This window comes from Cottoperca gobio, chromosome 12, assembly GCF_900634415.1.
Source record: "Cottoperca gobio chromosome 12, fCotGob3.1, whole genome shotgun sequence".
In the NCBI taxonomy this organism is placed as follows: domain Eukaryota; kingdom Metazoa; phylum Chordata; class Actinopteri; order Perciformes; family Bovichtidae; genus Cottoperca; species Cottoperca gobio.
The window spans coordinates 8695330-8718246 of NC_041366.1; the positions used below are offsets into that span (position 1 = coordinate 8695330).

The window sequence follows — 22917 nt, forward strand, 5'->3', positions numbered from 1 at the left end:
AGACGAGAGAGAGAGATGTAGAGAGAGAGAGAGAGAGACAGAGAGAGAGACAGAGACAGAGACAGAGACAGAGAGAGAGAGAGAGAGAGAGTAGAGAGAGAGAGAGAGAGACAGAGACAGAGAGAGAGACAGAGACAGAGACAGAGACAGAGAGAGAGAGAGAGAGAGAGAGAGAGAGAGAGAGAGAGAGAGAGAGAGAGAGAGAGAGATGTAGAGAGAGAGAGAGATGTAGAGAGAGAGAGAGATGTAGTGAAAAAGCCAGCAGCAGCTTCCAATTGAACAGGATCTCAAAAGATGAATGTCGGCTCTTTCTGCAATAGATCCAGTCGATTCATATTTCAGGAGATGATGGAATCAAAAAGGCTTCCTGCCACTTGCAGATTTTTGCGCTATCATTCACCATGCTGTTCTGTCTCTTGAGCGTCTCGGGGATGAGTAAGGCTTTCTGAATACTGATAACTCAAATGCTAAAATGTAAAAAACACATTGCAATAGATACAGGGGAGCAAATATCTGACTTGAGATGCCATTCAGGTTCAGCGAGTTCTGATCAACAGCTTCGACAACTTTAGGCTTCCATCTAGGGCTAATATTGATTTGCTAACACAAAGATAGATGATAGTGATATATTTTTATTTATTTTAAATACGTGGTAAATGAAAACAAACTGATTTGTTTTCTTTTGGTTCTGTATTACTAGAAGACGTCTTCGTTTACCCATGACTATGTCTTGTAATTATAGGCACGTCAGGTAACACCTACACTCTACTCGATGCCATAAAAGTCTGACAATATTTCGATCCTATTTGGATCTCCGTCTATAATAAATAACTAACAAAGTACTATGAATGAAGCAACCTGGAGCAAGGAGGCGCTGGTCCTTATCAGCACATATGGGTAATCATTTTGAATTGGCAGAAGCCTCCGCGATCGTGTGTGTATCTCTGTTATGCAAGCTACTGTAATACCCTTGTCACCATCAACCACAAGCCCCACATTGCAAGGGTGAGCCGCTCGTTCGCTATCCCATAATTCCCTCGAGGGAGAAGTCAGAAAGCACATTACTCCGCCAGGGAGAGAGTTTCTGATGGCAGCACCACCACCATGACCAGATCGAGTTTGACATATGCTGCCGTGACGTCTGACAGGCAGGCAAACACCGAGGAACATCAGGGGAGCCCTGACACTGAAACAAAGTATTGCCAAGGGAAATCCAGCTCTACCCATGACACAGATAGGAGACACTCGTGGAACGAAATAATCTGCGGTATTAATATTCTACCAGTGAGCGGCAGTTCAACGTTCCATACAATTCTTTTAATTGATGATACCATCAGTCGTCCTCGTTTTCATTTCTATTCCTCAGCTTCTGTCATCTGTTTTTCTTCTTCTTCTCTGCCTACTCCTACCCTCCCCCAACTTCCCCTCCTCTCTTCCCCCGACTTCGCTGCCCATCTTATACCTCCAAGTTTTCTTTTGTCACTTGAATTCATTGTAGCCTGAATCCGAACATCACAGAGCCGTCAATCCCAGGATTCCATTCAACCTTTATTTCATCTCCACAACATGACATTCAGCACTTTTTCCATCGTTCCAGTATGTCACTTAGCTCCTTAACCATCATAACAGCATTTCACTCGGCTCATATGCCCTTTTCTAATTAATCAAGGAACCCTAATTTCAGTCTTTAATCTATCATTTCAACATTTGTTTCAGTCCTTATTCCATTACAGCAACATTATTTTTAAACCACATTTCCATCATATCCTTTACGTGCCCATTTTACAAGAAACCCAGCAATCTGTCACATTGGTTCTGACAAACCTGACTACCATCAAGAAAATATTATTAACTATGTAATAGATGGCGGTGTATTAAGGCCTTGTAGTTAAATAAATAAATACTAAATACGGAGCCTGGGGAGGGGGGTAATATTCCGAGAAAAAACTCAAAGTCACTAATTTCGCAAAAGTCATGTCTTGAATATGATCCAAACCATTTAGCTTTTATTCAATGAACTCTATATTCAATTCTAACATTACTCCAATGCTTCATTCAGCCATTATTCCCACATTCCTTCTCGTATTCGCTCAGCCTAAAATCACATCTGCGAGGCTGAACTCAATCTACAATCCCCCCCTCTCCTTCTCATCCATCTGCCCACTTCCATCCTCAGTTATCCTTCCTTTATCGCAATCACCACTGAAACAACACTCATCCATCTCTCTGAGTCTCTGCCCTCATACCCTGTGGTGAGAAACCTTCAATTTATCTCGTGTCTGCTTGTTTTGCCATCACTTCTCCTCTCTGTAATCCTCCAATCTTTCCCTCTATCCATCCATCCATCCATCCATCTACCCATGAAGTCACTCCCCTGCTCCCCCATCCCCTCTCTTCAGTCTCTCTGGGCTGACAGTGCTGCAGGCTATCACCAATTATCCCAGCTAAAGTTGTGCCTACATCTTTACATCTCACACAACTACATACAATATCTGTAGATGTCATCTGACACACAATCATACATCTCTGGTAAAACGAGACAGGACAACCACACGGTTTATATGTAAATACAGTTACTTTCTGTGTCTTTCACTCCTGCTACTCTGATGAAAATTAACAAATACTACGGAAATAGATGATCATGTTAATCCTATGATGTCATACGAATAAATAAGAAAAACACAAATAAAGAAAACATTTAATAATCCAAAACAAAGACATTGGACAATAGTAACTAATATCAAAACAGATCCAACGAAGCATTCCTGTACAGATGTTACTGTACAGTGCACAATGTGCACAAAGGAAACCCCTTACATGGTGCTGGTGTATTGTGGCAGAATATTTTCCATAAATACAGATGTACTTGTGTGTATGTGTGTGTATGAGAGAATGATGGGGAGGGCGAATAAGACAGAATTGGATTGTTGATGGAGAAAGATTGAGAGACATTTAAGGGGGGGGGGGGGGGGGAAGGAGAGGCAAGAGGAATGAGAGGCATTGCCAAGAGTGTAAAAGACAGGAGAGTGCTGATGTAGGTGGCAGTAATAAAGAGGGAGAGAAATAGGGAGGGATGGAGAGGCAATGAATGATAGGCAGTCACATAAAGAGAAAGTGAGAGAAAGCAAGAAAGAAAGAAAGAGAGGGAAAAGGGAAAGAAAGAGTGCAAAAGATGGCCAAAGGAGCAACAGAGAGGTGTAGACAGAAAGCGAATGAGACTAAGCACTAGAGATGTGAGAATGACAGGAAGAAAAGGACAAAGAGCTGTCCGTAACGAGTCCTGTCCTACATTCACAAAAGCTGCGTTAAATCATGCTCTACTAGGTAGCACAAGCAGCCAATACAGCCAGCACACACACAGACTTACACATTTTCTCTCCCATTGTACTGACCTTCAACCTGCTGATTCACAATCTACAAACACTAACTGAAAAGGCTGAGTAGGATAGAAAATGTGGTTATTAACAATGCTGAATGTCTTTTTTTAAACAGCTCTACCCTTTTGAAAGAAACAGTGGAAATTAAAAACCCAGTGCAGGTTCTCACATCCACATCGGCAGATGTTCAGAACCTTCACATCTGAAAGACAACCACCCCCAAACAAATATGGAGTCCAGGCACTCTTTAAGGTCTCAAAAACAGACTCCAACACTTAATTAAGAGTGAGTGAAATGCACATGAAAGTATTTTGCTCAAGCAGTAAACACATTTGGTTACAAAGCTGAGGGAGAGAGGAAATCCTGCCATGTTTCTCTCTGTAGACACTTTCAAAGACCATCAGTCTCTTCTGCATACGAAACTGTAAGAAATAAAAATATCATCTTGTAAAGATCTTCCTACTGTCAAGTTTGTTTACTTCCTTTTGCTGGAGCATGATACAAAAAAAATAAAAATCAATCCATTTTACTGTGAGCACCGGAGATGTTTTTATTCTAAAACGTTTAACCAATGGAAAAACATTTGCATATCACACAACTTCATCTTCGTGGTATGCAAAACACTCTGAAACTCATTAAAAAATGGAAATCAGTTAAACCTTCCGCAACTTTGTTCTGTTGCAACAGGACAGTGGAAACCGGCCATGCGGCGTACCGTCAGCTTCTTGCAATACATGGCAGCAGGTTCAGGTTTTTATCACAGTGCCACAAAATAACACCCTCACACCCCTCCGCCAATAAGGGCACAAAAGGGAATGCCACTTTGTGTCCCGTCTCTTTTAAGCTTGGTCGGTCTACACCAGAAAAGACAAAGCTGTGTTTTTGTCTCATCAAACAAAAATACTGTTATAGTCTTTGCTGCTGTCGACACACCAGCTTCACAAAGACAAGAAAACACTTCTATCTTTTTATCTATAGAAGAGTGGAAACACGTATCAACTAGCTATATGTGCTTTTGAACCTTGTGAATGTACTTAGCATCATATGCCCACAAGAAAATTATAAAGTGGAAAATGATATCCTCCCTGATACGTACGCAAAGTATGCAGATTATATTGTTAATAATATATCCACATTTTTAAAAAGGGAAAACATACTAAATATATACTTAAAATATATACTTTTATAAAACTGTGCATTTCTTTGCTTGATTTAATAGTTTGTAGAGCGACTAAAAACACATACTTCTATAACTGCACCGCAGTGTACAGAGGCATTGCACACAGCGCTGACATGCTGCCGGAGCAATGCAGCTGATGTAAAGTAAATAATGTATGAATGTTGGCACCATCAAAGTATGTTCCATTTACATCAAAGAACCGTACTCTTAAGAATAACGAGACTAAAAGTCTACAGCCATGCCAGCGGTGAGGCCTCTGTGCACACATTAGTTAATGCTAAAGTTAGCATGCTAAAGCTCACAGTGACACCATGCCAAAGTTTATCAGATTTACCATAGTCACCATTTTAGTTTAGCGTGCTAGCATGGTAATATTTGCTAATTAGAAGTAAACCCAAAGCACAGCTGTTTTGAATGTCATTAACTTTGCAGGTACTTGGTCATAAACAAAAGTATTTGACAATTATAAATTCGAACCTGATGATGGCAATAGATGACACGTTAAAGTATCAGCAAAGCCATTAGAATGTATCTTGAGGGAGACATGAATACCTGTATCAAAGTAAAAGTATTTAGATGATGTAAGAGATAGCGATATTTCAGTCTGAACCGGAAATGTCAACCCAGCTGGTGGTTGAGCAAAACTCTGGAGATCACCAAACCCATGAGGATTCATGCTCTGAGGGGGGAATGCCAATCCATCTAATGGTTGTTGAGATATTTCAGTCTGGACCAAGGTGTTGGGTGTTCCGACCAACCGACTGAGTGCCAGTAGATCTGTGACGCAGTCTACAGTACTGTTTTGTATCATGAGCATTAACGTGACAATAATGCTTGAATAATAGCTTTCTGCCTGTGCATGTAGGCAGTAGTAGCATTATAAAATGTTCAACAGCTGCTAGCATAAACAACAGTCAGAAAAGCCTGTGAATGTTGAATTAACCACTAGGAGTCCCGTAGTCAAGGCTGATGTTTCTTTTCTTACGGGAAAGTGTCACGTGATAGGGGCGTGACCAATCTGGGAAGGATACGTTGTGGCTGAAAAGACCCAATCAAGCAGCAAACGTCTTCATCGTTTTCAAAGGTCTCCGTTTCTGCCGGTTCAGACTAAAATGCAATCCCAGAGTTTTCAAACTAAAATGGCGTCAGCATCCCTTTCAATCGTCTCGGTTTACGGGTATTAAAACGGTAAAGTAGTGTGGACGCTAGGCGTAAACGTAACAAAAGTTATGCGCTTTAAATTGAGAAAATATCAGTGTGGATGTAGCCCATTATTAGCACATGGCTAATAATGCGGAAAGTGCAAAAGCTCAAAATATCATAATATTGCATTATTTTTTAATTAAACTATTATATGTAAAAAATAGTTTAAATATGTAGTTTAATTCTGAATATTATGTGTAATTCATTTTTATTCTTACATCATATCCCTTTTGAGTACATTGATCATCCAGTGGTGCAATACATAACACCCTCAAAGATGTTTCCTAAACTGCACAAATGTAGTTTTTTTTTAATACTAATGACTACAACCTGTTGCTTCGCAGCACTGATATACACAGTACAGAATGAGCTCTTGCGTATTACTTTTTCTTTTTTCTTTTATCCCTGTCAGCCTGAGATCTGGTCCGTGTGACTGTACAGTCTGTGGCAGTATGACTCCGGGCAGGCCAGTGGCACACTGACAGCTATTTCCTAATGATCTCCCCACAGAGACTCCATGTCTGACGAAGTTAAGCCAGAGATGGTGCTCACTTTGTTACACAGCTACTATGTTTTACCATTTGATTATAAGGAACCGATAGTCAAGAAGAGAGGCGCTGCTTCTAAAAGATTATGATTTACTTCTGGAGGCATTGTGTGATGAATTCAATGGAAAATCTGAATAGCGAAATGCTCCGTGAACCAACCAGCCTCCTCTTACAGTCGATGCAGTCATACAGGCTTTGTGGCCCCGGAATTTCATAGCATATCTGGTGTATTAATACTTGAGCCATGACTAGTTGGACATTCACTTAAACTACAAAACAACATTGAGCAACTGAAACTGAAGAGGACAAGGAATTGTTTGTGCAATGGAGTAGGTTTATAGAATTCAAATTTGTTATACTGCACATGCACACTCGCTCATACACATGTGCAAATGATAAAAGCAAATGATAAAAGATCAATCTCTGCATGTACTGTTCAAGAGTTGGCTATTTGCAGTTGAGCATCTGAGACCAATCTTTTAGTTCATTGCCTGAGACTGACACTTGATTGGTATGGCATTGTGTGAAGAGATGAAACACTCGAGTGCTACCAAATAATCACACATTTCAATGTTCTTTACCAAACAGCTTCATGCTGCTGTAATAACTGTTCTCTGGATTTTTTTCTGAAATATCGCCACGCCACTCAGAGCTTCTCTCGGTTGTTCAAGTAGAGTCTAGTGTGCAAGACTGAAAATTGAGTAATTTAAAAGACAGCGAAGATGAAGATTGGAGAGGAGTGAAGGAGAGAAAAACAGAGAGGCCCTGGGTGCCTGTGGAAATGGCAGTTAAGGTCGGTGGTGGGGATGTTTGGGCTCGAGTCAGAGCAGAACAACGGCTGCATGAGTGCAGCAAAGTGCTGCACGGCTCTGGGGAATACCCTCAACTAAGCTAGGGAGAAACACACACGCACACACACACACACACACACACACACACACACACACACACACACACACACACACACACACACAGCAAGAAACGCACTTAGTAAAAGAATAGAACTGATCTGTGCACACACTCAAAACACACAATACTAAAAACAAACATGTGCATGGATATAAAAATAAACAAACAGCATAAAGATTGCAACCAGAAGCAAACACGCACACACACACGTGCACCCGCAGACCCAAATAGACCGAAAATGTCAACCCTGGACGATGATTTAAACAAGAGAAGCAAATTCTCACATTTAAGAATTTGTTTGGCACTTTTATTTGATAAATGATGAACTGATTATCAAAATTATTATCACATTTTTTTTTTTAATCAATTTAAATTAATAAACCAAGTGTTTTATGAATATTACGCACACACATTTTCCACTCTTACCCTGACAGGATCCGTTGATTTCCTCAAATCCCGGCTGGCACACACACTTCCCGATCGGCACCAGCCATTCTCCCTCCGTGCTGCAATGCATCCTGGGAGGCTCATACAAAGGCAGGGAGTTATTCACGCAGTGGCCCACTACCTCCACCAGCTGCGAGGCCTCGGAGCCCGGGATGGTGTCTGGAAACTCGGCCAAACTCTTCACCAGAAATGGGCAGCGTTTGTAGAAAATGCGCACCGAGACCAGAGCAATACAGGCCCCCAAATCCTGAAACGCCAGGTAGAAGCCCTTCTGGGTCAAGGGACCTAAATCGCGGACTTCTGTGTTGAGCTTCATCACGCGGTCCCCCAGGTCCAGCTCGGTGAAGCTCTCATCAGCTGCTATGGTGTCAATTTTGAAGTATCTGCTCTCCTTCATCGCCCTGTCCTCTTCCTCAGTCATCCCCGTTCCATCACTCATCTCTCCGTCCTCCATATCCTCATCGCCCCCGTCCGTTTCGTAGTAATACATGTTAAACGTCTCTTTGCAGGTCCCGACCCCCCCGGGCAGGCTGTTGCAGTCTCTCAGGGTGAACTTGAGCTCAATGAAGACCCGCTGGGCGCCCTCGGTCAGGATCCAGTTGGTGTGAAGCCAATTGTTCTGGTTCTGCTCCATCACCCGGCACACTTGGTAGGTGTGGATGGGAGCGTAGTCCTCGTCTACTTCCCCGATCTCCTCCCACTAAGGCAGAGAACAGAGGGAGATTATTGAAGATGCAAAAGGAGAAGGAGAATAACTAAACTAATTTAGAATCACTTCCCTTTGATAACAAAGTACAGCTGGGTATCAAAGCTCATTATGTTTTGGCTCTGACAGACAGAGGTGGACGAAATATTCAGTTTCTTTGCTAAAAGTAAAAGTACCAACACGGCAGCATGAAGAGTAAAAGTAAAGTAACATTCCAAAAGCACTTAAAGTATAAAAAGTAAAAGCACTCTTTCTACCGTAAATCTTCCTCTGTGACTGATATTATGTGTGACAATATTAGATAATAATACTGAGGTATCAATGTGTAGGCAACATTTGGCCGTATACGATAGCTGGCCAAGGTAGAGATAGTTGTAACTACTTTATATACACACACTAGGATAGTTTAGTCCCGTGCTTCCCAACCTAGGGGTCTGGCCCCTACAAAAGGGCAAGAAGATATATTTGAGGGGTCTTGAAATTATTATTGGGAAGCGAAGAAGAAAAAACAAAGTTCTGATACATACATACATACATACATACATACATCTGTATTCATAATTTCGCCTTTTTCTGCAATTGTTTTGAAACACATAATTTTACCTCTTTCTTTTAAACATTAATTTGAAAGAATATATTTGAGAGGGAATGTCCCTTTTGTGGAAATGGAAATACTCAAGTAAAGTACGAGTTCCTAAAAAATTCTACGTTCCACCACTGCTGAGCAAAAACAGAACATTTTATTATTGTTCGGCTGTTTAGACAACATTTAAATTGAACATTTAACGTTTGAGAACTTTTGTTAAGAAGATTTTGAAGAACAATGTGTTTTTAGTATTTCTGAACATGGGGGTTTGCTATCATATCTACGCTAGTATAAGAATATTTTGAATGATAAATAGATGCATAGAGAATTCAGAACCATGGGAATGTAGTAAAAATGAGCAACATAAACCTTGTTCAATGGCTTAAAAGTGGCAAGGAAATTAGAGTGTGTGTGTGAGTGTGTCTAGGTATAGATAGCGGAATAATCCTCATCCCTTCCACCTCGTTTCCTCCTATTGCAACAGACAGAATATAATGAGATAGTGTTATAGTATATATATGCGTTTACCATAAAAAGGGGTGGAGTTCTTGTCAGCAATTTTGTTTTTTAATGTGCACTTAAAGGTGTGTTCATCTTTGCGTAATGTATAGCTATACCTCTGTAAAGTTTAAGCATCCGTTCCTGTGTGTGTGTGCGTGTGTGCATGTATGTAAATGATTCCGTCAGTGTTCAAGCTTGTGTGTGCGTGAGCATCTGCATCCCTGCCTGTGTGTGTGTGTGTGTCAGACAGCAGCATTAATTCCATCTGCAGGTCTCCTGGGACGTGGCTATTATCTGCATCACTAGCACTCTCCCATGGCTAATACAGGCGCTCCATCATGTCACTGTAATATGGCCACAGGGACCAGACTATGATCTGGTGTTAGAGCTTAATAGCCCATATTAATCAATCCTAGCTGTAACCGTTGTTTAAAAACCTTCTGTCTTGTTCTCCATCTGTCTTTTTCCATTCCTCCCTACTTTAGTCTGCCTCTTTTCTTAGTATTTATTATTCAGTTACTGAATCATTTGTGAATGAATGAAGGCAAGTGTAGACATCATGCGTTGTTAAATGCACATGCCTCCATGTTGATATGATTATAGTGTGCGTTTGTATCTTTGAGAGGTCCAATTTGAGGCCATTTCACATTCTTTAAATGGCTGTTTGATGTTTAACACTCAGTTTAAGAGTAAAGGTTAGACATAGCTTAGGGTTACAGTAAATGCATTATGTTAACGAGGGTCCTCACAAGTACACTGTAGATGCACAGACAGATCTGTGTCCCTATCTGAGTGCAGCCCAGTCAGTCCCAGAGCAGACATTAAGCCTCTTACTGGTTAGATCACACAGATCCACCAGCCTGCTCTGAGCTTTGCACGCACACAGGTTGCCATTGTTTCCACTGGGAACCCCCTCCTAACACTAACCCCCCCCCCCACTGTGCAGCTCTACTGTATTAACAGTGTTTGATTACTAATGTTAATTGACATGACACTTGCTAACTCTTTCAACTGAGTCATCAAACAATGAGGAAACAGGTTGTAAATTGGAAAGTAAATACCCTTTGAAAAGAGCACTGGAACACACACACTACCATTAAGTAAGAACTAATCAGAGGTTTCACACCTTTAAAGCTTTAAAAAACATTCCATGAAATGATATCCTTAAAATCAGTTGATGCATTTCCTTGTAAAGCACAACTAGAAATTAGACTTCTTTAAATAAAAAAATTGTTTATTAAATTTGTTTGATTTCCAAGTGTTATTATTTCTTTCTCCGCTGTTGCAAAGAGAACCTGGATCACGTTCCTTTTTCCTCAGAGCCGAGCAACTACTAACAACACAGGACATGCTGCATTCAGCTTTCCAGTTACTTGTGCAATCCTCTTTCCTGTACGTTGTGCAATGGTTGATGCACTTCCTTTGTTTCGTAAACCAAGCCTTTATCTTTCACTGGAGATCGTACCCGATTGCAGACAGTACTGAATATTGAAAGTGAGGCTTATTAGGGATCCAATCTAAATGCAGATAGAGTCATTATTCCATAGCCATGACAAAATGCAATCAAAATGTACTTCATAATGATAACTTAAAAAGCAGAAAATGTGTCTAAGGTCACTTTAAGTATAAAACAAAGGCCTATTATATATGGAGAAAAAGACTGATTTGGTACAGTAGACACGGGCAGAAAGAAGGGATTGTGATAACTTTGAGCTTGGGTTTGCAGCTATGCGCTACTTTATTGGACGATCAAGTGCTTATTCCATTGGATCTCTACAACTATTGTATTCAGTGGGTAGGGGCGTTCGGGGGTCAAAGACAAAGCTTAGCAGCGGGCAACATACTAACACTATGGAGTCAGGACCACCCACGCTAATGTAGGCCCTGTAGAAACAAAAGTATGCACTAATAGTCTACATTTCATACATAAACTTTGGCTGTTCATTTTACAGTACACCTAGTTATACGGAGCCTCTTTGTCTCTCAATGATTTTGTAAAGCGATTAACCATCAATTAGTTAAAAAAATGTGATATTAAAAGCTTCAGTGTGCCCACCTCACTAAAGGCCCTGTCACACATATCTGTATGACAAAACATATGCCGGCGCATACGAAAATTTGTCAGACACCAAATACGTCCAACTTTTCATCGGATCGGAAAAGTGAACATATACAGATACGCATGTCTAACCTATTGATAGAGTATCACTTACTAATACAAAATGTATCAGACGAATACCCAACGAATGCATAACGTATACAAAAATATGGCGTATACAAAATATCGGCAGCACGCTGGTTTACATTGATATAAGTTATAAGTAGTATTCCTTAAGAGCTCACTGTGTTATGCTGGGGTGCGTTGTTGAACGCTGATGTTTTGAGCATGTTCAAAATTACCGGACGTACCCGACGTGTGCTTCATAGGATATGCAGACGTTACACATGAGTGAGTACTTACCTACGTAAATACAGTACGTGAATACTTACCTACGTAAATACCTACGTGAATACGTTAGAGGTACGTTAGATAAAGGCTACGTCGGCTGACTACACGGACTACGGTGAATCCTACAACCAATTTATTGATACTGAGTGGATACCCTATTCCTACCCTATGTTAAGATGATGCCTGACGACGGAGTAACTTATTAAACGTGTTTCTACAGTACAGCTAGCGTTCAGCATGTTAGCCGTTCTCCAGCATCAGCATGACATGAACCAGATGGCACTCTTCCAGCTCCGTTGGCCAGACGCTCTGATACGTTTTAAATTCGTAAGTGGTAAGCTATCAATGTTTGACATATGTATAATAATTTGTTATGTATACGTTATGTATACGTCAGCTACAACACCGCTGTGGAAAAGTTAGACGTATTTGGACTTTTCATATACGCCGGCATATGTTTCTGCCATACGGAACTGTGTATGTCTAGCGTGTTTGGCGTAACGTCTGCGTCCTTCAAACGATCACAACATACCCTTAATTTATATCAACCTATATTTCGTATGCGCCGGCATACTGTTTCTGTCATACGGATATGTGTGACAGGGCCTTTACATGCAATTCACAGAACTTCTTCTTAAGGGTAATTTAACACAATTCCAAGAAAACAATATGCCAGCTACTCACAATAATGCAGTTTGCTGTGGGCCGCTCCTACATAAGAAAAATAATGTGACATTGGTAAATTGGTCCTTAAAAAGGAACGTTTCTGATTTATTGGTTCAAAGCTTCGAGCAACATGAACAAGATGCCATTGCTCACATTATAGATTACAGTGGCAGCAGAAGTTTCAGAGGCAAATATCTTAACACAGAAAACCGAAACTATCTGCATGGCAATCGAAAAGACAACAGATTGAGAGTTTTTGGTGCCAATGGTGGTAAATGGTCCTAATAATCAGAAGTTCTTAATTTAAGTCATTCTCACGCAGCCCTATTTCACCTCTGCGTTGCCTCTTCTCCTCTTCGCTGCCTGTAAGCATCCTTTGAGCTCCTCATTAGTGTAAGTTTGTTTTGTTGACTATAATGTGTGTGGGTGTGCGTCTGCGTGTCACATCCATCAGCAGACCCCATGTGGCTGTGCTGAGTGCCCTCCTGGCTCTAAGTCTATAAAGCGGTCTCCAACTTATTATTACCACCCATTACCGCTGACCGTCATGGCACTGTGATAGAACTGTCCCTCTCACTCCTTATCCATACAAGAGCCCTCCCCCTCCCCTCAATTTTTGTCTCCACCTAATTCACTCCAACATCCCTCTTCTCGTGCCTTCCCATGTCATTAATGTCTATCATCATGTTCCCTCTTTGTGTCCTCTATTCTTCTTTATTATCCAATCTCAAGTCTAACCCAGAAACATTGTTCGACCGCGTTCCCCTTCTTTCTCAACCCTCCTCCAATCGCATCTTCTGTTCTGATTTCCTCACATCTTCTTCCTTGTCCCCGATTTCTGCTTCTCTCCCCCTTCCCTCTCTCCAGTCATGCCTTTTTCTTGCCAATTTCCACCATTCTTTTATATTCCGCCTCTCTTGTCCCTTTTAACCCACTTTGTGTTCCCTTCTTCACTGGTACTGTAATGTGCTACAAGGAAAAAATGGCAGCACAACTAATCTCTAAGCAAACACTCCTGAAACTGTTCAGCCGCTCCCCTTCCTCATTAGGGACAGACAGTTTAGGACCCTGACACACCAACTGTTAGCTTTCATTGTGCTATCGTTGAATGTGTGTGCCTGACCAATTCCCAGAGTGTTTGCAGTGTGCTCAGCACCTTTGATGCTAGCTTGCCCTTATATTTGGTCAATTTAACAGCTGAATCAGCGAAAGGTAATCGATGAATGAGCGCTCAGCCTAGCCAATTACACCATTTTATTTTGGCTAACATTATTATTTATTTATTTTGTTCTTCTTGCACAAACATAAAGCATGTTGGGAAAGTATGGCTGAATGATAAGCTGATCATCTCACACCAACTTCAGCTAGCAAACAAGTAGCGCAGTACTTTTTTTTTTTAATGGGGAGAGTCAGACAGCTCGCAGAGAGTTGTGAGATTCTCACAGTTCAACTTTAAACGGCACTTGATATTGTTTGTCTGAGCTTATCATCCACCAGCAGCAGCTCAGACAGACATTTCACAACTAGCTAGTCTCCTCAAATCATTCAGCCCTGGGGACAACGTATTCTCAGTCTGTATTCTAAGCATGCACATCGAGCCCATTTGAACATATTCACAGAGGTGGGAAAACAGGGATTTAGCTTGTTAATCTTGAGGTTTTCTACTGACTTGTTCCTCTCATGCAGGCTAAGAGCATGGAGCATGTGTGAAAATGGGAGGTAATTGAGACAGATGGACACTAAGATCATCCATATTGTGGGATCCATCCATTTAATGGCACCTTTTCTTCCTGACTTTTTTTTAAATCCTCCACCAAATTGCATATGATCTGCAGCTCACACAATCTACGAACAAGCGCTCCTCCAATGCAATGGGAACAGGAAGTAATGGAGGCATTAGATGACAAAGGGTTGATGGCCAAATGTTCCCAAATGTTCTCAAATAGGCAAGGAACCAAAATGTCTTCATTTTCAACCTTATGTCCCCCGGCTTGTCAAACACGACAATAATATTAATGCTTAAGATGCAAACGCTCATTGACCAACACAAATTCCAATTATGAGCAGCTCATGTGTCTTCCACCTAGAGCTCAAATGTAGAGCAACAAGTAACTTTCTTGAACATTTGTTTTCTTCCTAATACTTCCTAATAATGTCCAACATTCTAACTCTACCCAAGCGCTAATTAATTGCATTTAACTCTGTACACAAATACTTTGCTCGATTCTTTTATCTCCATCCTAAACCCTCGTCAACCTCATCTGCCTTGCTGTTGCTCACAATGAGAGATGGGAAGGAAACAGTATGAAACGTATTCCACCTTTCTGATACTCTTGTCTCTTTCCCCAGTTTATCATCGTCTTCCTGCCCATGAGAACTTGTAATCAAGAAGATTTCTATTCTCGAGGTGACAGGGAGTCTGCTTTCTTCCAAGTTCTCTCTCACACTCTTTGTCCGTCTCAAGCTGTTACCGTCTGACTGTCTGCCGCCCTTCGTCCCTCTCCAATTCTCTCCACCTTGGTGTTACACCACACATTACTAGATTAACCTGCTAGGATGCCTCAAAGACAAATTTACTTTGGCCTCCTGCTAGCTATAACTTCAAGACAGACCTTTAAGAGCCTTAAGACTTTTAATTAGATTTAGAAAAGGGCACTTCTTAAAGGCCTTTACAATTTCAGTTTATATTGTTCTTGTGTATAAAGAAGACTGTGTACATGGAAGAGAAGAACGCTTGAACTCTAAAATACTAAAGTTTGTCATGGATGAGGAGAGAAGGGTTTTTCCAGTGACAACTTAATCTACAGTCTTCACGTTCAAGCTACTATGTCAGTATCATGCTGTTCATTGAAATGTGTCATAACATTTCAAGGTCGTCCATCAAATTTCAAACACTTTTTAAATCCCTTATTATATTCCATTTCTTTTTTTTTTGCCTAAATGAATGTTTCAAGAACTTTCAAAAGCACATTGAAGATTTGGGAGACGAAAAGCAGCGTAAAGAAGATAGTGAGATAAAAAGATGAAGATATGACAAGAATGAGAAGAAAACGGGGATAAGTAGTACGATGAATGTTAGGGGACAAGGAAGGATGGGAGCTGAGCCAGAAAATAAAGTGAAGAATGAGAGGAGAGACGATGATGGGGATGATGGGGATGATGGGGGTGGAGGAGGAAAGAACGAGGGATGAGACAAACCATCTGGAACATGAGACAAAGAAAAAATAAATAATATTCCTTGCCTCCTCAACATCTTACTTAGCCACGGAAGACTGCTGCCGTCAAGCGTGAATGTGTGTTTGTGTGCGTGGAGATGGCCTACATTGATAACATCTGTTACTTAAAATGACAAACACTGATTCAATTATTTATTCTGTCGGACACGTTTGTCATTTCAGAGTCAGACAATTTTTACATTTTTTTTATTAACCTTAATCTGTAGCTGAAAAAACCCACAACAGCTAATAAGACTATGTAATTATGAGATCCTTAAAATCGCCTTATCACGTCTTTTCTTTCCTTTTCCTCAGTCCACCCTGAACGCAGTTATTTATGCAGTTGCATTGTAGAAACCACGCGCCATAATCACATCTTCATTAATATGATTGCTTGCATGTGCGGATGCTTTTGTCAGCACTATCTCTCCCATCTACATACAGCCACAGAGTGGGCCCTAATTTGAATATCCAGAGCTGAGAAAACTCCGTGGTCAGCACTATTGGTCCGACGTGTACAGCTGCATATTTGCCAACAGGAGTTGTGACTATATGAGAGATTTTACACGTAGATCAAATGGATGCACAAATGAATTCCTGTTTAAACCGACCATAGCACTATCAATCCCCTGGAGGTTGGGGGAATTTAAATTGTTCCCAGGAAAAGGTGGCGGAATCGGCTGTCAGCTTCCGTCTCACGAGTGGAGGTCGTGTTGAAACTCCAGAATACATTTTTCAAACACCATTTCTTTTGTTATTAAAACACACTATATAATATCAAGTATTTTCCAACTCTTGTAAGTCTTTCTCCAATTAGCCTTCACCCTGGGAATACTTGGAAATGGAAACTCAATTCCTGGTTTGAGAATAATATATTCCATGGTGACTTTCAATATCTTATTCATGAATTCCATTGACCCTGATAATAACCTGAGAGTTGTTAGAAATGACCTGTGACCTTGGTAATAACAAATGAAGAGCCTGTAATGAAGCGTAAAATAATAAAGTCACAGGTGTCTTAGGTTGTAAACTCACTTTCACTTTGTGGTTATCACACCATTTTCATTAATGCTGAAGGGTAATTGTGTTTAATCAATCTTCTGATGGACTACATTTTTATTTGAACAGCTTTGGTGTGTTTTGATGTCGAACAGTATTAGTATTAGCAGTCAAGTCTAAACAAGGCAAACCATGTGCTTTACGAAAAGACAACCAATCAAGAAACAATGACACTATCGCCCCTGACAACTTAAGTTAGTACGTTTTTTTAAGGCGCTATCACAACAGCTGTAAAACAATTAATGTACAGTATTCCTCAAATGTGATTCTTATTTCTGTAAAATTACCAAACAGCTTCACCATCTTAGCAATGGTCATACTCACCCCATTCTTAGGATAGGCCACCCATCCTAGGTCACCCATCACAGAGCGAGAATCCAGCAGGTTCACTGAAGATTAAAAAACACAGAGAGTCTCAAGTATAGGCAAACAACCAATTAATCAAAACAAAAAAAAAAGGACATAACTAAGAAATTGACATCCTCATTTATGTAAGCTTCCAACTAATTTGACCAATATAGAACCATTTACAGTCATTATAGGTATTCGGCTAATGAAGGTCAAGTTGTTCCAGGTGCATTGGTGTGTAGATTCAGAGTTTTGAGAATTGACACTAAAAAAACAGCTGTAGAGATGCTCACTTGTGTGTCTCTCTTATAGGCTGACAGAGCAATGAGCACTTTCCATTTGTATCGCAAACTAAACTGGTTTGTAATGAAGACGTGGGAGAATTTAACAGGAACTTCGTACAAAAGTACTTTAAATGCCACTTCAGGAGTCAGAGTTGTGCTTACAAGAGTGGCTATTATCCATTTGCTCTCTTTTGTGATACAGTGCTCACAGCTCTGATCCATTAAAAATCCTCCTTTCTCAGTCGCAAGCCGTCAAGTGCGATAATCTGACGACTGCACTCCTTAAAACATGTTTCCGTCTCCTTTTGTGCAGCACTGGTGACGGTGTAGTTGTGCGAGTTCTGTATTATCAGTGTGTCCAAATGTTTCTTCCACAACAAAGTCACATTGTAGAAATCAAGTTCTTAGGGTTAGGGTTAGTGCATCTCACAGGCAACTGTAACCTTTTCTTTGGTAGCTCTGTATTTTACCACAGGACGGAGCCTATTCACGATAGTGTTGATAACAAGAATGTGTCTTTCAGCATTGCATTGTATAGTAAAATAATCCTCAACAACCTTTTTCACAGACCCTGAACACAGTAAATCAGATCATCGGACATATGTTGTGTCTCGTTTTAGGGTGTCTTGCAACCGCTTCTTCTTAGCCATGACATACACAGTCATAAACTCGACTCAAGTTGTCAGGCCGGAGTTCAGTTTTCTTTATCTCATCTGTGAAAGCGTTTGGCTGTCTGACAGTGTGTGCTCAAACAATAAGAGAAAGTCCAACTGAGCGCTCCATTGTCAAGCTTCTTGTCTCAATGTACAGTAATGGGAGCAGATTAAGAGCCAGACATTTGAGCAAACCACTAATAGAAGCAAAGTCGTATGCGTTACGTTCTAACCGCTCTTAGACATATCCCTTTCAGAATCTCTACAGAATACTTAATCACTTGTACATTCACTGTTTAAGTCCTTTTTTTCTTTTACACCTTTGTTCCACTCATAATATATCTACAATTTAACAAGGATACACATAAGTTCGGAGCTTCAATAACAATGAAGCCAGTCATTATATTATAAGTCAGGTGCTTGGAAAAAGAATACTTCTTAGAGGAATGGACATTTCTTCCGTAGTATAACTTGTTTAGTTTTGTCTGAACCCACAGCAGCCACAGCGAAGCCACTTGGCACATGTGATGTAGTGTAACTCTGATCAGCAACAGCATGCTTTCACTTATGGGTTCCTCTAACGGTATAATGGTATATCAAGTTAAAGGGCTGGGTTCACGGCACGCTCTCTGTTCCCCGATACAAGTTGTGTAAAAGGCTTTCAACCTCTGTCCGATTTAAACTGGAGATCACAGCTGTCATCGTTTGTCCACCGAGCTGACAAATCCTATGGCTGATCAAATCTGATCTCACTCACAAGAAACACAGCCAACGATCCAAAAATATTCTTGGATGCAAATTCAAAACATTTCATATGCAAACATATCTAAATTAGATTGTTTACATTTTCCAATACAATCTATACAAATTAGTATAACTTGTGTGTGAGAGCTCATTATAGAGGACACTGGACTCCACATGTTTAGATGTTTTTCACTGTGTGTAATAAGACATTACAGACAAGCCAGGTTGGTAAAACCCAGTGAGCATCTCGCAGACTTTAACCCTTCAGGATTTCTTTGTGTCACTTCTTGCTGCTGTTGAGCTGCCAACAAGAGATGTTTCCTAGTGAAACATTGATACAGAGCAAACACTAATACTGCATGGAAGAGATTCAATCAATCGTCCAAAGGTTTAATCTCATAAATGCTATCTGTATCTATATGTCTTAAGGCAGCTGGGAAGTACATTATTTTCAGTCCAATGATAAGCCATGTTATAAAACGGCAATTCCTCATATAAACCCTGTCTCGATGTCAACAAAAGAATAGACATCCGCAGTGAAAAGGTGGAACAAAATACGAGGCGGAAGCTAGTTCACTAACTTAGACGCACTCGCTCTGCAAACCCCTCCCAACACACACACACAGACACACACACTACACTAGTCTTACTGTCTCCGCTGCTCTGCAGAGAATAATAAAATATGTCCTTAGGAGGCGATTAGACAACTAATTAGGCCATAAAGAAGAGATAAGTGATGCTGAACTAGATCATAAGGGATACGTTACCTCTTTCACTCTCCGGCGCTCTCTCTAAGGATCAAACCACCTAACAAGTTGGAGCTCAGCCGTGACAATAATCTACAGAACTTATTATTAAAAGGCATCACCATTGAATGAATGAAGTTATTTAAAGGAGTGTAGTGACATTACTTCAAGGATACTCTAAATATTTCAAAAGCGCTGAAGTGGATTTTTCAGCATAGGGAATACAGATAAAATTCTCTTTGAAATGATAACTGAATATTTGATCTGGGAGGGTTAAGGCTGCGTTCCCCCCCAGTGTACATGTTTAGCACTCTAAGAGGCGATGGGTTTAAGTGCCAACTCGACCTCAGTGATCCCCCAATACAATCTTGTCTGAACCTTCTTCTGAAACCAATAATTAAAGAGTAACACTTATAATCCACACACACACACACACACACACACACACACACACACACACACACACACACACACTTAGTCAGACATCATTATTATTATTCATCAAACACAATGACAATCTCTAAATTAGATGTGAGGCACCTGGCTCTGCATCGAGGAGATGTTTCTCAGAAATTGATCAATTTAAATAAGAATGGATTAGCCTCAAGAGAGGAAATTAATCAAGGTGGCACAGTGTGTGTGCAGTTTTCCTCAGTTTCAGCCATTAGTGGTGGCGCCCCACTGCAGGATAACGGTCCTCACTTTGAAATGTTAATATAATTAAGGAGCTGTCAGGAGTTTTCTTTGTTCACTTGTTTCCCCTTCAATTCAGGATAAGCACTTATAGCATAAAGATGCAAATGAAAGGTGAAAAACCGTTAGAGGAGGTAAGTCTGCTGTGTAATGTGAGGACACATTATGCAGCGAGTAGCCTGAGACAAAAAGATGGGTTAGTTGCCAAAGTCCCAAATGATTCCTCCAAGATTTCTAAAGTGATCAAAAAAAAAATGGTTTAATCTTACATTTTCAATTACAATAAATTAGCCCAATGAGAGAATAGCGGCTATTTTAATTATGGGCTTCACCCTTCTCTCCAATTATGCATGCGATGTATGATTATCCATTGCAATTCAAATATGTGCCAAATTAATCTAACATTTGTGTTCAATGACAGCCTCTGGCAAAAGCTCCTTCAGGGGTTACTTGTTTGACTGTTGTATTGTATGGCTTGTATGTGTTGTTGGCAGGTTTGACAACTTTTTTAGTCAAGAGAGCACTTTAAAGACAACAGATTTTTAACAATGTGCAACGGATAGGAGCGATAAATGAAGACCGCAAAGAAAACAAATGTATGATTAATTTTAGGATCATGTGGCGGCACTTTTGAGGATATTTCTCTCTTTTGATTCACTGCAGTCAAAACACAAACTTGTGATCCAGTTTGCCATTGATTCTTTTCTCACAGCCTGAAGCTAAGCTTTGACAAGGCAGGAATTCAAGTATTTTAACCAACAGGTATTTTTTCTACAGACAACAAAGCTCAAGAGTAATTAGTTTGAATAGATTTTAAATAAAATACTCTTTTCAACTGATTTTAGTGAACTTTTCACTCTTTTGTGGAACTTGTATGCCAGTTTGCAGCAGTATAAAAATGTGCTTTATCTCACAAAGCCCAGAATACAAATGCCCAAACCCCTAGCACGGCAATTTCATTCAGAGGACACTGACACAAAGAGGTAACCCATACATTCTAGGTAAACTTGAACTATTCTACATGTTGTCGAAGGATGCAATGCAAACCGTTCCAAGACCCCTGAGTGTTCCACTCTTTGTGAATGTCAACTTTGACCAAATAAATCTGCCATGTGAAGAATAAGCAGACTGATGGATGTTCTCACTTTACCGGATAATGCTGTCTAATAGCCACAAACAATGGCATTCATCTCGAGCTAATAAAAAGCTGCTCAGTCTGCGAACAATAGCGTGGGAAGCTATAATTGACTAAATATTTTCATTTTCATACATTGTACTCTTTCCTTACTTTGAAGCCACATTGTAAATGTCCATATGTGTTATTTATAGCAGGAAATGCAGGTGTATTAGTTCAGTTGACATGAAAATTGATTCATTAACAATTTGCACTGCACATTATGCAAATAATGCACCACATAATGCACTTAATATCTGACAAGATAAGTATCATTACTGCAAGCTACTATCTGAACTCACTGGCTGTCAGGCATGTTAACATGATTCAGAAGATAAAATGATTCAATCTGCATGTTTAAAGACAGAAGGCCAGGCTAGAATAAAGCTAAATTAATCTTAAAAAAGGGAATGAAGAGAAATATTTTACCAATAACTCACAAGTTCCCATTATTATAAGAGATATATATAAAAAAACATGGTCAATTAAAACTCACTATACCACAAAGAAAAAGGAAATGAGTATTCTTGCTTTTTTTTAAGAAAAACACTTTTTAAACACCACACGGTGGTTTATGGTCAACGTCAACTCAACCGTATGAGTTGCAACGGACGATGCTTTTTTATGATCTTCACAGTGAATTTCGCAGTGCACTGTGCTTCTGTCGGCGCTGCAAAGTCCTCCAAGGACCGGTTATCTGGAGAGACGCATGCTCTGATCAAAGGTCCCTTTTTTATCTCAGCTTTTACCCTTTCGGAACACACAGTCATTAAAGACTTCGGGGACACAGCTGTCATAAACATTATCTGCTCAAATATATTGTATAGGCGACCTCATTTTCGGTCAAACAGCGTAGGAGCCGGGTAACCAGGCTAAAGGAGACAGACGGTCTGGAGCACAAGACACAGACTTCTAACCCGTCACACTTGTCACTGTCAGTGCCAATTAAAGCCAAGTCGGTGTAGCAAACAGTGGTTACATTAACCCTACAGTGTCTGTCTGTGTGTGTGTTTAGTTTTTTTTTTACCTTCGTTTGCGGGGATGCACCACGCACCGAGCAATGCCAGACTCCAAACCCACGTCCATGCCACCAGCCGAATTCCACAACTCCACCAGCGAGATTGCATGGCGCATCCAAAAAACACAACCGGTAACAGGGCAGGGGGAGATTATTTTCCTAAACAACAGCAGTTTCGGTCAGCACAAAGCGGGATGCCGTAAAGAAACCATCTGTATCGTTACGCGTCCGCTCAGTGAGAAGGGAGCTCATGTTATGCGGCGGGTAGAGGAAGCAATCGAGGAGCTGAGTGCGCTCTGGGTTTGGGGAGGCGGGCAGCGCGCCGGAGGTTGGGGGCGGAGTGAAGCGGAGGTCTCTCCAATCACAGAAACCTCCACAGGTGAACCCCACCGCTGCTCCAAATGGTAGTCG

At 40.6% G+C, this 22917-nt stretch overlaps 1 protein-coding gene across 1 annotated transcript in view; it reads right to left on the reverse strand.

The window, feature by feature from the left end:
• The window catches only part of epha5 (EPH receptor A5), a 67106-nt gene extending 44351 nt beyond the window's left edge, over positions 1–22755 (reverse strand). The window contains 3 exon segments of the mRNA XM_029444126.1: positions 7644–8364; positions 17171–17235; positions 22516–22755. Of these exon segments, the coding sequence (XP_029299986.1) occupies positions 7644–8364; positions 17171–17235; positions 22516–22615 (886 nt within the window). The 5' untranslated portion in view covers positions 22616–22755.
• Positions 22756–22917: the final 162 nt, after the last annotated feature.